At 30.4% G+C, this 17,542-nt stretch overlaps 1 protein-coding gene across 1 annotated transcript in view; it reads right to left on the reverse strand.

The window, feature by feature from the left end:
- LOC100207064 (ufm1-specific protease 2) overlaps positions 1 to 17,182 on the reverse strand; it is a 43,386-nt gene extending 26,204 nt beyond the window's left edge. Inside the window, exon 1 of the mRNA XM_065813369.1 lies at positions 17,037 to 17,182. Within this exon, the coding sequence (XP_065669441.1) occupies positions 17,037 to 17,128 (92 nt within the window). The 5' untranslated portion in view covers positions 17,129 to 17,182. The remainder of the gene's footprint in view (positions 1 to 17,036) is intronic.
- Positions 17,183 to 17,542: the final 360 nt, after the last annotated feature.

Consider the following 17,542-nt stretch of genomic DNA (forward strand, 5'->3'; position numbering starts at 1 on the left):
GATGAATTAAGCACTGATAAAAACCTAGTTTCTGATATTGGTGCAATTTTTGCTAAAATTCTTAAAATTGTTAAAGTCTTCAGAAAGTCCCCAGTCAGAAATGATGACAATCTTCAACCTCAAAATACTCAGTCCTTTGAAAAAGAAAAGGCTTTATTTTTAGATTGTAAAATGCAATGGAATAGCTTTGTTAAAATGCTACAAAGATTTTATGTGATTTTACAAGATTTTACACAAAGAAGTTAAAGTAGCAATGATCCATCTTGATCAAGAATTTGATGTTTGGGATAAAGAACTAGAGAAAATTAAACAACTATGCAATGCTCTTGCTCCCATTAAGATGACTGCAGAATATTTATGCAAGGAAAATGCTGATCTTTTGATTGTTGAAAAATTTACTGAATTTGCTGCTAAGTAGCTGAAAGATCAAGAAACATCAATTAGACTTGCTTTCCTAGAAAAATCGCTTTTCTAGAAAAAAGTCTGAATTCAAGAGAGAAGAAACCCAGACCTTATACACTTAATACAATATTTAAAATCTCCAGACACTTGATGAAAAAAAAATTTCTTCCGGATGAATTTGTTTCATTTATTTAACAAACAGAGCATGGAGCTATTACCGTAGATATTATTGGATCTTTTGAAAAAAGAGATGACTCTATTTGAAGCTACTTGTGAAAACCTTGAAAAACTTTTTAAAACTTTATTAACTATTGAACCAACATCAGTGAAGCCATAACAAGCTTTTTGAGCCATGGAATTTTTCGCCACGAAAATAAGAAATGGATTGGGAGATGATACCCTTGATGCATTGATTTTAATGTGTCAGTTCAACAAAAAACTTGAAAAAAAGAAAAATGTAATTTAAAGATAAAAGTTATAAAACTCCATAAGTAATTTAATGGCTGCTGTAACATCTAATTGATAAAATTATCCGGGTAATACCCAGGTATTAAAATTACCTCTGGCCTTCGCGTAAGAGGCGTGCGGTCGCACACCTTATATGACCACGCACATAATACTTTCTTTTGACAACTTAGCCACGACTCTTTGCAAGCTTTGACAATAAGCGCTTTTAAAAAATGCGCTAAAAAAAAAACAAAGCAAATGCAATTTTTAATTTAATTAACTCCATAATTTTAATTAAACTATTACAAAATTTCCTAAGTACTTTATTGCAATGTAATAAAAGGCGATCATTGAAAAAAATATTCAGATTAGAGTTCAAGGCAAATTGAGTACAGAAGCTATCAAAAAATAATTACAAACTGTTTTATCATGGAAATATAATTTCTAGTAAAAAATTATTTATTAAAAAAAATGCATTACAATAATCTTGAAATAATCGCATCTGCCAACTACGTTTTATCTGTTTTGGCATCTGCCAAATATCCCGGGGCACAACATTCTTTTTTTTTTTTTTAAATAATGAACATTGACTTGCGTATCTTTATTTATTGGCGCACGTCAATAAATAAACTTAAGAGATTTATGTCAAATAAGGGAGTTTTATTTTCAAATAATTTTTATTCTAGTTAAGTTATTAAATACATCAAAGATGCTTGGTGAATTTATTAATTTTTGTTTTTCAAAAAAATTTCATTTGCTTTAAACTTTTAATGTAATTGCTAATTACATAAAAGAAACCATGCTTAAACATTATGATTGCTTTCTTCAATAAAAGAAAGCCATTAAAATGTTTAAGCACGATTTCTTTTGAATGTTTTGGCAAAAGCATTCATTTTTAAGTAAAATTTTGGATGCTTTTGTGAGCGCATGCAAAAACCATGCAAAAATGCTTAAATATATTTTATTCTAGTTATTTTACTTAAAAGTAACGCTTTTTAAAAAAGTAGTTATGCTTTGGAACTTTTTTTTAAAAGTCTCCAAAATTAATTGTTTTTTTTAATTTAAATGTGTTTTTTTTAATAAAAAACTATCAATCAAAATTTTTATTATAAATAAAAAACTATGTTTGCATAAGCAAAATTTAAAAAGCCTTTTGTTTTTCTGTCTGTCTTTTCACAAATGCGCACACGTTTGTTGATTTGTTGCACCCTGTATCATTTTAACTTTTTAATAAAGTTTAAAATTTGCATCACAAAATTTTAATTTTAATTCATGGCACTTTTAAATAGCCTAAGTTACTGACGTTTTAAACATCGATTTCTAAAAAAATAAATAAAAAATCTGAGGGGGGGGGGGGGGGACATACTCATGACTCTTTCCCTCATTACAGATCCGCCCTTGTATTAGCCAACTTATTCATGGGATGGAATGATAAAGATTGATAGAGCTGTGATAAATTTTTTTAACTTTCGCTTACAATTAAGTTTACATTAAAAATATTTTAATTTTTTCTGGTTTTTCTGCTATTTATTTTGTTATTCTTTAAAAAAAATTTTATTTTATCTAATTTTTGTTAATTTAGTTTAATTATTATTTTTTTAATTTTATTCTCTTTTAAGTTTATGGATTATTGATTTTAATTTAAGTTTGCTTTGTTTCTTTAGCGTTTTTTTTAAAAGCACTAATTGTCAAAACTTCCAAAGTGCCGTGGACAAGTTATCAAAATCTCAATACATCTCAATTGGTTACATTTTTTATAAAAAACACTTTACAATAAAAATATATGTCACTTGCAAATTGTGACTTTATTTTTTGCGACAAAGTAACTGATTGAGATGAAACTTTTGTAAATTTAAATTAAATAAATATTATTTATACAAGTACCTATCTTTAGTACTAAAATTATAATTGACCTTGAGTTTAAAATATTTTAATAAAATATTTAAATAATTAACCTATAGTAATATATATATATATATATATATATATATATATATATATATATATATATATATATATATATATATATATATATATATATCATTAATTACTTGATGAACGTATGTGTTCTGTTTCAATGTTTTATTCAAATGTTTAAATCTGTTTTGATGCGGTGTAAGCTCATCAACTATAAAACCTACGCTCACCTTATTCTCTAGTATTTTGTTAGATGTAATATTTTTCCTAATGCATTTCCAAAATATCATGCCTAATGTTTTAAGGTACTGTTTGTAGGAAGTAGCTCCTTTCCTCTACTCTAGGTCAGGTCAGGTCAGGTTCAGGATCGCCTGCTACTGGTATTGTGTAACCCAGTACTACCTGTCCCACGTGCTGCTGCCTTTTATGGTGTACTTTTTTAGGCAAAGGCTAGGAGAAACAAACTCAGACTTAAAAATCTCCTGTCTTTGGGCACTTGGTTAGTAAATGCTAGAGATGGTGTCTCAATAAAAATGCTCATCTTGGACAGATATTAACTGCATCCAACTAAAATCAACTAAAATGCCTTGGGGCTTTTAGTTGAGTAAAGGATAGAGTTGGTGTCTCAATAAAAATACTTATCTTGGGCAGATGTTAACTGCATCTAGCTACTATCTTGTAGGAGGCCTCCTGGACAAAGACTTTAGGGGTAAGCAGAATAATTCTGCTAACCAGTGTGGAATCCCTCTTTTATCTATTAGGCTTGCGAAGATGTAAATCTGTGTTACATTGTTTTCTGCCTAGGATGATGAATGCTGGATCTTCTTGACTCTTGTTATAGGTTGTGATATTAGCTATGCAACTCTTACTGTTATCTCCTAATAAGTGTACAGCTCTAAAACTCAGTTTAATGGTTCTGGTCCCGGCTATATGTAAGGTTTCCTGAACTCTGTGGTGGCTCTCAGAGAGGCTAATTCCATCATCAGCTGCAAAATATCAGAGTATTAGCAGTACCATGTTGCACATGGATGGTGTCCCTGTTAATGTTTTTCGAGCATATTGCCGCAGTCACATAAAGAGGCCTATGTTAGAAACTTGGGTTATTTAACAGGATTGAGGGGTAATTCCATGTAAAAGTGGTACTGTGATTTCAGTCACCCCTTGGGTTTTCTTTAAATTTTAACTAGTGGTACCTATTAATAAAACATAAAAAAAATACAAAATTTGAGCTCATAAATCCAAATGGTTTAAAAGTTATGTTTTGAAATTCAGTCTAAAACGTTCGCTTTTTTACGAAGTCCGTCATTATGGATTTTGTAGTTGTACTTTTTTTCTTCTTTTTTTTTGTTAATTTACCTCACCAAGGCCGAGAAGGCCACTACAGACGAGGAGGCTACTTAATTGTGGTTATAACCCTCTCTCAACTCTATAACTCCGAAACACGAACCTTGACAAACTGAAAATTTGTACCTGACCATTTTTGAGGGTGCTGAATTAAAAAATAAAAATAAAATAGTAAAATTTAAATTTTTTGATAGTTATTTTTTTATTTTAAAATGGTCAGTCAAATATTTGTTCTGTTACCATGGGTTGCGTTTTCATTAATTCCCGGAGTTTCCCAAGTCTCATGGATTCGATTTTTTTTTCAAATGAAGCAGGTGATCCTAGGCTATCTTTATAAAAAAGATTGTTTTGGTTTCTTAAAGTATAATCAAGATATGTCATTTTTAAATTTAGACAAAAAATTTCTTTATTTGGCCGCTATTCTTTGTTATAGATTTTATAGCTATAATATTTTAGAATAATTTTTGAACTTTAAAATGTCAATATTCTTTTTTTTTTTTCTTCTTGTTACCATAATTTGCATTTTACTTATTTCAGGAGTTGCATTACTCTCATTGTGAAATAAGATGTTTTGGAAAAGTTGAGGTCTCTGAAAGAAAATAAAAAACTATATTGCTTTGAATAACTTGCATATTTATGATCAATATTTTCAAAACTATACATGGAAATATAATTTACTATACAACACATTGAAAAAATAATTTCTTTTTTTACTATTTTATTAATTAGGTATTATTTCAAAATATTGGTTGCATGCTAAAATTTTAGGTTACATGCTCAAATGTTGTGTTAAAAATAAGAAACTAAAATACAAACTTTTTTGAAAAAAAAATATTAAAAACCTGCTTTATTGAAAAAAGCTCAAAAATTAAAGTTGTATGGCATTTAATAGTGCACTTTCAGAAGTCAGCTAAAAGTTTAAATATAGCTAAAATAGAATTTGGCTGCCAATAGTTTCATTATTGCAACGCACAACATTTTCACAAAACTAAAAATTATGTTTACTATAAATACCTTTTATAACTTTGTTATGAGTATTAAATGGATTGCAGCACTGTGTGTGGTTGGAAAATTTGTACCTGACCATTTTTAAAGGTGTGGATTGCAACAGGTTTAAAAATGGTCAGGTACAAATTTTCAGCCATATTTCTCTACTAGAACTTAAACTATTTACGCAAAAAGTATCGCTATAAAATCTATAATAAAGAATAGCGGCCAAATAAAGAAATTTTTTGTCTAAATTTCAAAATGACATATCTTTATTATGCTTTAAGAAACAAAAACCATCTTTTTTATAAAGATAGCTGAGGATCACCTAATTCATTTTAAAATAAAAAAATAACTATCAAAAAATTTAAATTTAACTATTTTTTTTTCAAAAATGGTCAGGTACCAATTTTTAGCCACATTCTTCCACTAGGTCTTAAATTATTCAATTAAAAGTACTACTACAAAGTTCATCATGGCGTACTTCCTTTTCAGACTCACCCTATCATTACACTACTTACTACTACTGGGATTTTTTTCGCGATTTTCTTCGTAACAGCCCTTGGGCTAATGTCTTTTCCCTCTCAGCTGAAAAATATGAATGGAAGCTTTTATTTTTTCTTGTCAGTTCCAAGTCAAACCTTATTCTACTCCATGATTTTCACTACCTTGTGCAGTTGATATATCTAATCTTGTATCTTATTTCAGAAGTTAGGCTCTAGAGACTTTTTAAAAAATATTCAACAGCATCATTAACAAGGGTAGGTCTAACATTCTATCCCTCATTCATGGGACTGATTTAATTACCTCTCTCTAGGTTAAGACAGAACTATTTGCAAAGAACTTTTCTTCTAATTTGACTATTGAATCTTATCGTAATTTTTTTACTTCTATTCCAATTAAACAGGTTAACCCATTGTTAGACATTCAAATCACTCCAGCTTCTGTTGCTAAAGTTATATCTCAATTAAACTCTTCCAGGGCTTGTGCTCCAGACAATATCACTATCATAGTCTTACAAAATTGTTTTCCAGAACTCTCTTCAATTCTCTCTAAACTATTACTAAGTGCTTGACTGAGTCTTGTTTTCTTGTCTGCTGGAAAATGGCATCTGTTGTTCTTATTTTCAAAAACTCCAGTGAACATTTTGACCTCTCTAATTATTGTCCAATCAGTTTTCTTTCTGTTATTAGCAAAGTCTTAGTATCTTTGATAAACAAATTTTTCACATCCCTTTTTGAGTCAAATAATTTGATGATGACTCAACTTTATAATCCTGTCTTGACAAAAAGTTTTCTCTATTCAATTGCTTAAAACAGGCAGCCGATCTTGAATCTGATCTCACTTCTGTAACAGATTGGGGCTCACAGGGGCTTGTAAATTTTAACTCTAATAAAACTCAGTTATTTACTGCAAATAACTATTGCAATATTGTCGACATTTTTACATTAACGAATGGCAGCCCTCTCATTGAGTCCACCAAAAGTTAAAAAGAAATGACTTGATAATCTTAAAATCATTCCCAGATAGACCATAAGAAACAATCTTATGGAAAAGACCAGCATGCCAAACTTTATCGAAAGCTTTAGATATGTCAAGAGCAATAGCTTAGCTGCCTTCATTAATGCATAAACAGGTCTAACAGTAATTGACTGTCTAACAGTAAATTATTTTAATCAAGAAATTTGTTGATCAAAGACTCAAAAAATTTGCTAATAACGGATGGAATACTGATTGGACTAGTCGGAGGGGTCTCCAGAGTTTTTAAAAATTTAAAAAACAGATGTGATTTTCCAGAAAGCATGTAAACAAAATTCAGTCAAGCACTTATTAAATAGTTTAGAGAGAATTGAAGAGAGTTCTAGAGAACGCTTTTATAGAAAAAAATTATTTTTTTTTTTTTAAATAATTTAGCATTTTAAATTTTATTAAATTTTAAAATACTAAACTATTTAAAAACATTATGTAGAACCTTTGCTCATATAAATATAGTTAGAAAACCATGGGTACAAGCTAGGGTTGCTTTAAACTTTTTTTAAAATATCAGAATGCAATGAGCTTTTTTTTTTTTCCCAGGGCACTCCTAAATTCCTAATTTTGAGATTTTGAGAAAACACTGTATAAATTTTTTTTTATACAGTGTTTTCTCAAAACACACCTGAGAATTCCTTAATAAAATGATTACGATTAGATCTAGCAGCTGCAGAAGAAGGTGAAACCATTGACTTTTAAGGTCAGCTTTTTGAAATTATACTAAAATTTATTTCCTGTCAGGATTTTTTAAGACATGAAAATTATTTTTAAAAAATGCATTTAACCAAATTTACAAAACAATTTATGAAAATGAATTCTAAACAAAAACAAAAAAAAGGCAACATCAAAAAAATGGAATTGAAAAGTATATGGTAAAGTAAGGTAAAGTAATGTAAGCAAAGTTATGTGCAAATTAACTTATTATTATAAATCAGCTACATTAACATGAGATGTAACAAAATAATTTCTCCCAAAGGAGTCTTCTTGTAGTTAAGAGTCCTCAAGTAATATATAAGTTATAAATAAATTTTCAACAATAGGTTTTATATATGGCAACAAAAGGTTTTATCTTATGGCTATACAGATCCTGCTACAAGAACCTGTTTCAAAAAATGGGGTTCTCTTAACTATTCCAAGAAAATAACTTCATTACTTATCTATTAAAGTAAAACAACAAACCAAAATCCAGGTTCCCATGACCATGGTATACTTAATAGCATTCAATTTTAAGTTGAATTATGCTGTATTTCATACATATTTAACTAAAATCATCGTACTTTCTAGAACCATCTTATCTTTCGTGCTAAACATGTTTAACCTCCAACGAATAAAAGTGAAAGTAATAAATATTAAACAAAATTATTAAAATGTTATATTGAAACATTTAAAAAGATAAAGTCTAAGGTCTTAAGTTACCCAGGTAATAAAAACATTTTGATAAAATACATTTTTAAAAAAACCATATATATATTTAAGAAATTATTAGTCATGTATTTATTATTACAAATATATTCACTCAAAAAACAAAACACTCTGCTATACTTCTCAACTGTGACAATGGCATTAAAATATCTACAAACCTCTGTTTAGCCCCTCGAGCCGAGATAGCTCAGTTAGTTAAAGCGCTAAGCTTCTGCATTATGAAGATTTTACTTCGAAAAACTTCGAGAATCGAAGTATTTATTGAACTTTGAATTTGCTGTGTTTTTTACAAATTAGTAGCCGTTGTATCAATTTTGTTTATCATTTGATTGAAGTGATTTTTTTTTTATATATATATATTGAATTTAATTAAGAATTTTTCAAGTTTTATTGTGATATTGTTGAAACCAGTGAAAAGTAATTACTAAAATGTTCAACTTAGTTTTTAAAGTACAATCAAAGTATTTCGAAGTAATGAAATTCGAATTTTAATTTCTCGAAGATTATATTTTCAAAGTTATATAAATGTTAAGCAAATATTCAATAAATTATAACGAAATATTTAGTTGTGCAACTTGAAAAAAAAACATCTCCACAAGTTAAAAAATGGTTCCTTAAACTTGAAGTTGTTAAATACTTTAAGCCCAAAGTTTCAATTTTTGACAAGCGCCAACTTGACTATGATTTCGACCTACTTGAGCTGTTGGTGAGCTGCTCCCTCTCATTCAACATTGTTGAGACAGAAGGATTCAAAAAGTATGCGGCCAAACGGGAACCCAGGATGACGGTCAAGTCTGCAACAAATTTTTCAAGGTGTGTGTGTGTGTGTGTAAAATTCTTTCCTAGTACAGCATACTGCTGTCAAAAATAAAGTACTGCTGTAAAAACGTTTGCATGGATAATTGTAATTTGAATTGAAACTCTGGCATTATATATATTTAATTGGTTATTACTGTTTTAGTTTTTAGGCAAAAACTCCCATTGCTTTACGGACAGGTAAAGCAATACATTCTGAGGAGTTGGCTAGAGAACTCAATGACTGTGAAGGCCTTGGGACTTCGACAGACATGTGGACAAGCAGAAGCAACGATTCTTACATATCTGCAACACTTCATTTCATCAACAAAAACTTTGAACTGAAAAAGTTTGTTCTTGCTTGCCAGCCATTTAGTGGCTAACATACAGCTGCAGCCTGAGCCAAAGCTTTGGATAAGGTTATGCAAACAGACCTTTCTTTTCTCAGAGCCAGCACTCAAAGGATTGCTGTGCACGATTCGGCAGCTAATATAAAGACTGCAATTCCGAAAACAGTAGAGATTACAGACTCTCTGCTTTGCGCTGATCACTTGATTAAAGTAGTGCTGCAAAAAGCCAACGAAAAGAAAATTTTTAAGTCTTCAAGCCACAATGGGACGTCCCAATCTTCTGAGGAAGACAACAACAACATTTACAAGGCAATCAAACAAGCCCAGGATATCTCTGCAAAGGTTCACAAAAGTTCAAATCGTCAAAATGACATAACAAAAAAGTGTCAAGAAAATGAAGGTAATATTAATAATATTTTGGTCTAATATTGAAACTTTTAATTTAATAAAAGTATTTGGTAAAAATTAACATTACACATCTCATAAACACTGAAGTATTGTCCACCCCCTCCTCCTCCTCACACCTGCTAATAATTGTGACACTTAATATTTATTTTTTGTTTTTATATTTTTAGTTTCTTATGTCAAGATCATCACAGACTGTTTGACTAGACGGTAAAACTCGAAATCCATGATGATCACCTCTGTAATTCGGTTGAGAGAAGTCCTTGGAGAATTGAGAGACAGTAAATGTGAATTTGCTGATGTCATCCCGTCAGAGAGTCAGTTATTACTTTTGGTAGAAGTTCAACCCATCGTGGATTCATTCCGGAAAGTCAGCAAGGCCTTTTTTGTTTCCTACAAGACTCCTACACTTCATCGTGCCTGCAGCCAACTGGTCAACCTTCAGACGAAGCTAAACTCCATTGCTCAATCAGACATACAATCTGCCACAAAAGATTAAGTCCAAATTCTGACTGGTGAGCTGGATAGGCGATTTCCAAACAGTGGAACAAAGAATCACAACCATGCCATGGGAAATTTTCTCCACCGCTTCCTCAAGGGTGCGTTGGTGAAAAAGTATGGTGATTTGGAAGGGCTCAAGGGCAGGTTGGTGAATGAGCATCCAAGTCATCAAGAATTTTTGTCACAAATCAGGAATGCTTCCCTTATTCTGACAGGGTCTGACTTTGACATTGACAAAGCTGAAAAAATGGCAGAAACGTCTGGAGAAGAAATTCTGTTCAGGGATGGAAACCCAAAAATTGAAATTGAGTTAGACACATACAAAGGTGTCCCGATTCCTCAAACACTGATATCCTAAAGTGGTGGGAAGCCCATGCAAAAATGATTTTACTACTTTCCCAAGTTGCAAGAAAATACTTGGCCATTCCTTTAACTTCTGCATCTAGTGAAAGGGTTTTCTCAGATGCAGGCGGTGTGGTCACTGATTCAAGAACAAAATTCGATCCCCAAAATGTTGACAAAATTGTTTACCTCAAGACCAACATTGGAAAGATGAATGCACGATCTGCTTTGACAACTGAAACAGCAGAAGAGGAAACAGAAAGGAAATCCAAGACCTACCAAAAAGATCAATCTGCTGTCACTCCACTACGACAAAACAAGAGGATCCGATCAAACAGTGGTTCCATTGATATTTCTGATGGTTAAACTTAATTTGTACATCTGTAAATTGTAATACAAATCAATTACAAGCAATAATAGTTGTTACAAAGAATAAAATCTAAAAAAAGTTTTATACATTTACTTTTCTGTTTTGCATAATTTTTACACTCTTAAATCCATTAAAAATGACCTGAAACTGGGTTTGATATACATCAGGAAAATTTCGGAATACTTTGAAAAAAATTCGAAAAAAATTTGAAATACTTCGGAAAAAAATTCTAACATTTTTGAACTGTATTGAAAAAAGTTCGAACAATTTTTATCTTTTTTTACTTGAAAAAGTGAAATAAACAGATACAAGTAAAATACAAACTGTTTAACTATTTATTAAGACATGTGAGTTGACTACATATTGATCTGATTTTTTTTTATTTGAGAACAAACAACATCACTTAAATTGATATTCGTTTGTTTTTTTATTTACTTATATTTATTGGTAAATATTTAATGAAATATTTTATATATTTTTTAAAATATTAGTTTTTTTACTTCTTTCGTTTTTAAATCATCTGTTACCTTTTGTAACAGATAATTCTTCAATGAACAATGCATCGGTGTTATCCGAATCAACAGCGCAGCAAAAAAATGTGTCATATGGCAATGTAAGAATACTGTGGAATTTAGAGGAATGAGTAAGTTATTTCTATTCCTGTTATTATTGTTATTATTATTATTATTATTGTTATTATTATTATTAATATTATTGTTATTATTGTTATGAGTAATATTGTTAAACGTATTAATATTTTTAATTGTATACTTAAGGTGCACCGTTCTTTTTTATTTTAGTCCGGCTTGTCAATATGTCAATCTGACCAACCATTGTGGAAGGATTTGAAAGAAGCACAACGCTACTGGATTTTTATAAAAGAAATCACTAATCAAAATGTTGAAGACAAAAATTTTGAAAAATCCCAAAATATTACAAACACCAAAACAAGATGCTGCTCTCTTTTCTATTTTTCTTTTAAGAAAAAGAGAGGCTTATTTATTCACCATCTACAGGAAACATATTTTGTTTCATCTGCTTGCTTTTTCAAGATTTAGACAACAATTTCATAAATGGGTTCAACGACTGGGCACATGGACTGCGTCCTATATATGAACACGAACAAAGCAAGCAGCATTTTAATGCAATCCAGTGCTATTTTGGAAAAGTCATAATAAAGAAGAAATTGATATTCATTTAAAACAGCAGTTGGAAGATGAAAAGCATTACTGGAGGGAAGTTCTAGCAAAATTTGTTGAAGGTGACTTCAGGAATGAAAATTTTACTCGGGGTCTTGGAGTTCTTAGCAAAATTTGACCCATTCCTTGCTAAACACTTGGAAAACCGAGGAAATCAGGGCAGAGGAAATGTTTCATGCATTTTATCAACAAGTTATAAGGAAATTGTCTTCTTAATGGCAAAAAAAGTTCTGGCTTCCATTGGTAATGCAATTGTCAGTGCTAAATTCTTTTCACTGACTGTTGACTTATCAACTGACACTGCACACTGTGACCAACTTGAAATAATCATTCAATATGTGAGCTAGGAAGCTGTTGTGGAAGAAAGATTGGGTTTAAATCTTTATGTGGACATAGTGGGCAGATGCTGTCAAAAAAAACTAGATGAACTTGGATTAAACATTAGCGACGCTCATGGTCAGTCGTACAACAATGCATCTAACATGTCAGGAAAATACAAAGACTTGCAAACACTACTGAAAAATGAAAACCCAGACATTGAATTTATTCCTTGTGCAGGACATTCTCTAAACCTAATTAGCGTAAATGCTGTTGACCGCTGTTTTTTTTCTTTGGGTTTCTCCAATGCTTGCATAATTTCTGTACATCTCTAAATTGTAATACAAATCAATTACAAGCAATAATAGTTGTTACAAAGAATAAAATCTAAAAAAAGAATAGAGTTATAGAGCAAGGAAATGATCGACAGACTTGAAAAGTTTCAGGTTGTAGGAGTCAGGAAAACATGAAGATGGGAGAGAGTTTTAAAGGCTTAACGTGCAGGGAAAAACCTAGATGAATAAAAGTTTTAAGAGCATGCAGGGACAGATACAGTAAAAAATAAGATTTTGCTGACAACTCAAGTGAGAATGACTTTAGATATTGGGGTCAACTTGATTTTCAATGCGTTTTTGGACCTTATCTAGAAGAGAAAGAGCATAATTAGAAGAACCAGCCAAAATATGATAACAGTATTCCATAAACGATGAATAAGAGATTTGCTGAGGTAGAAAATAGAATCAAGAGTAAGAAGCAATCCTAGCAGATGCTAACTTAGCAATTGCTAACTTAGCAATTGATTGTATATATGGTCCCCATGAGAGGTTAACAGTATTGCGATAGTTATATGCATTAAATAACAGTAGTTAAAAATTACAAGCCACTGTGAGCCCCAAGCTATTACAGAAGTGAGATCAGATTCAAGATTGACTGCCTGTTCTAAGCAATCGAAAAGAGAAGATTTTTTGTCAAGACAGGAGTATAAAATTGAGCAAAAAGAGCTATTTTAGGTATAAGGTTGTCGGAAAGATCGTAAATGTAGATAAGGAACAAACCTGGACCAAGAATAGAACCTTGAGTTACTGGAAATAAAGAAGAGTGTTGGCCTTTGAGGATGGCATTTATAAAGTAGTAAGAAAGAAACGATTTGATAATCTCAATAACTTTCCCAGATACACCATACGAAGCCAACTTATGGAAAAGACCAACAAGCCAAACTTTGTTGCTTTAGAAATGTAAAGCGCAATAGCCCTGGCCTCACTGCTTCCATCTAATGCAAAATAAAATCATTAAGTCACAGCAGTTAGCAAGTCAGCTGTAGAGCGAGAGGACTTATACATAAAAAAAAGCCTTTACAGTACAGCACTTTTATAATTATTATTGCTTAATGCAAGAAGATTTATGCCATTTAAAAACACTTGTTTTGTCAGAACCACCTAAGGGAGAAAAATGGAGAAACTAAACACAAGCTAAGATCAGAAACAAGACATAAATCAAGAAGTGAAGGTAATGGATTTGGGTTGTTAGGAAAACAAGTCACAAAAATAATTATCTGAGTAAGACATTAAGAAATGCAGAAGGTATAGGCTTTAGTGCCAGAAAGGTCAGTGGTATTAGAGACAGGCCATTCAGTGTGATGAGGATTAAAGTCACCAATAACAACAATATTCCAATATGGATAAAGAGAAAGGGCATAGTCAATTTGATCAGAAATTACATCTAAAAGAATGCAGTCTTGGGAAGAAGGAGAACTGTGAGAATAATTATGTTTAGCACCTCTTCACTCTTTTGTCTTTTGCGAGAAAGGCAAAAGAGTAAAGAGGTGCCAAGCGGAAGTACGCAAAAGAATGGTCAATGGATTTAAACCTGATTTCCTGACAAATAGGTGAATTGATGTATATGTATACTGCAAGCCAAGCATGTGGCTATTGGAGTCTTCGCAAATCAAAAAATAAAATACATCAACACCAAAATCTGAAGAAGGAATTGGGGAATTTAAACACTAAGAGAAAGCAAGCATGGTGAATTTTGCAAGAGGTAATACTTAACTCATAGAAGGTTGTTTCATAGACCATGAATATTTGTAAAAGATATATTAAAACAGTTACATGAAGGGGGTGGTTTTTTATGTATATTATTTTGGTTTACTTAGGCATAATTTAAGCTTAAAGAGAACTTGACTCATTCATCGATAAAGCACAGCCTCCATCGATAAAGCAACGAGGTATCCAGTTGTCTACCTTGAGCCCCAAGTCAGTGGATTTTTATATCTGAGTTTGTTACCACCTAGCCTTTGCCTCAAAAAGCACATCTTACAATGCAGAAGAGCATGGTGAAGATAGTCAAGGTTACATGATACCAATAGCAGAGTAATCATGATGGTCCTGAACCTGATCTGACCTGGATTAATTGGTAACATTTTAATTCGGCCTATTGCAGACCTATTGCAGTAAATCATATTAAATACAAATAATTGTTAATGTTGCTTAAATGTTAAATCAGATGTCTGCCAACCAGGCATCCAAGCATTATGGAGTTGATAAAAAGGCTCTTTGGCTCATAATACAGTAATTTGTTAAGAAAAAACCAATATTAAATTCCTCTCATCAATGGTTGACCTAGTAGAGTCTGGTTTTGTGGCATTAAGCAACACCATCTGAAAGTGGTCCAATGTAAAACAGAATAACTTAGTAATGCAGAAAATCTTCCAGATAGAGATGACAGTGAGGACAACTAAGCTCTTGCAAAGTTCTTCAACTTAACAACAGTAGAAAATTTTATTACTATCCACATCTGTACAATCATTTACAAATGTCTGGGAAAAAAATTATGTAGCAATTTTAAGAATTATTTTAAATTGAGAAAAAATAAACAAAACATGCAAAATAACAACTTTTTGGTGGAAATACCAAAGTTAAACTAGAGTTTGGCAAAAAATCATTTCATTTTATTGGATCAAAAACTTACAATAATCTTTCCAAATAAATAAATAAAAAAAAAAGAAAGCTAAAAACATTTTGAAAAGGAGTTAAAATGTTTTTTCTCTCTAAGTTAGTTTTTAAACTTTCATTTTAATATTTATATTATATACACAATTTTTATACAATTTTTGATATCAGGACACATGTTAATAAAAGTTTTTACTGAAATGTTAATCCTGTATTAAATATAACTTTGTCAATCAAAGTTAAACAAAGCTGAATACCGAATATTTTTTACAAAGTTTAACAAATAGTACTATTCATTAAATGTATAGTATCATTAAACCAAATTTAACAAATAGTAATATTTGCTTTATGAATAGTAATAAAATACATTTAAATTATGTGACCTAGATTCTTTAATTTGTCAGCAAAAACTAATTCAGAATCAGAACTATTTATTTAACGAATATCACTGTTTGCCAAGAAACATCACATAATGACTTATGTGATGTTTGGTACCACATTAAATACTCCAGATGAAGTATTACAAAAATTCCAGATGGATTTGAAGCATGGACTGAATCTGAGAGGCTTGCTTAGAAGCCTCACAGATCCAGTCCATGGCTTAATTATTCCTATGTTTAACATGCTTAATTCTATTTTCCCCAAATTTTTTTAAATTTCAGTCAGAATAAGTTGTAATTTTTTTTTTTTTTTACTAAATACTCTTTAAATTTTGCTGATTAAAGCTTTTGTTGTTTATCACTTAAAAATATTTTCAGTTTAAATTTAATATTTATTTATTTCAAAAGTTAATGAAAACAAAAGGGCTTAGTTCCCCCTGTTACCCTATGTAATTTAAATCATAAGCATTTTGACAATAATAAAATTTGTGAAACGTAGAGGGGATTATAACCCTAAGGTCTTATATGGAACAGATACATTTTTATATTTTTTCAAAGATTTAAGATTATTATTTTCTCAAATGCTTATTTTTAAATTGATTCGTAAGCAAATTGTAAACATTTAGCCAAAAATATAAAGTTTTAGGATTCCAGAGGAAACTAAACCCTCATATGCACCTTGTATGCTTTAGATACATTTTTACTGCTCTCTTTAAATCTCCTCTTTTAATGACATTTTAAAAGCATTTAGAAAAGAAATATCAATCATATGACAGTTTAAAAAACTCTAAAATTTGTCACAGTTTTTTAAAGAAGTCATTTAATTCAAATGTTATCACTTTAATGTTCATAAATTTGTATAGCATCATCCAATTGTGATAAAATATTTCCTTTTATAATATTACTTAAAAGCTTTTTCCAAAGGTATATAATATCCTTTACACTTATACCTTATATTATTGAAAATAAGTTATACAAAAATATCATTATAAAATCTAGACAATTAAAAATGTATATGAAGTGTACGCAGATAAACTGGTGGCAGACAGCCTGCGAAAGTAAAACATAAACTTGTAAAGTTGTATAATTGTCATATTATTTAAATGCCCACCAAGTCAAAGAAAATTTATTAGCAGAGCGTTTATTATTCTCTTATCGTTCTCTTACTATTTATTATTTTTTAAAAGCCTATTAGATTTTTATATATTTAAACTCGTAAAAAAGACGTAATTATAAAACGTAGCTTGGTTTAGAATATATCAATATATCAAACATATATCAATTATACGACTCAATTCGTCAAAATCACTACATGAAGTTACTTATGATATAAGTAAAAAAAAAAATATAGAAACTATAACGAATAATGTTCATACTTTTCTTTTGCATGTCGACTTCTATTTATTTTTGATTCTGCATGCGGAGTCAACGAAATTGAAGATTCGTGATCGCCATTATCATCGGCCATATCTATTTTTATTTACACTTTTATTTCAAGAAATATCACGCAAACAACCCAGGGCTCGTGACGACACACAACAATTCATTATTATAAAGTAATAATTATTTATTATTGCTAATTTTTTTTTTTATTGTTGCTTTTTATATTTGTTGCTATGAATCAAGTGATTTCATATTTTTTGTCACATAATATTTAATTATAAATATGGATATTTATTAGGAAAATAAAAGGATATATATATATTCTTTTATTTTCTTTTTTAAATTTTCTATCACCTTCTAATCGTTAATATGTCGTTTTATCTCTTTCATTTATTTTCTCTCATATCAGCTCATTCACTTTTTTCTTTTTTTGTGTTATTAGTCTCGCTTTCTGAATAGTTATTGTTCTTTCTTTCATTGAATTTTTTGGCCACTATCA

The sequence above is a fragment of the Hydra vulgaris genome, chromosome 12, assembly GCF_038396675.1.
Source record: "Hydra vulgaris chromosome 12, alternate assembly HydraT2T_AEP".
NCBI lineage: Eukaryota > Metazoa > Cnidaria > Hydrozoa > Anthoathecata > Hydridae > Hydra > Hydra vulgaris.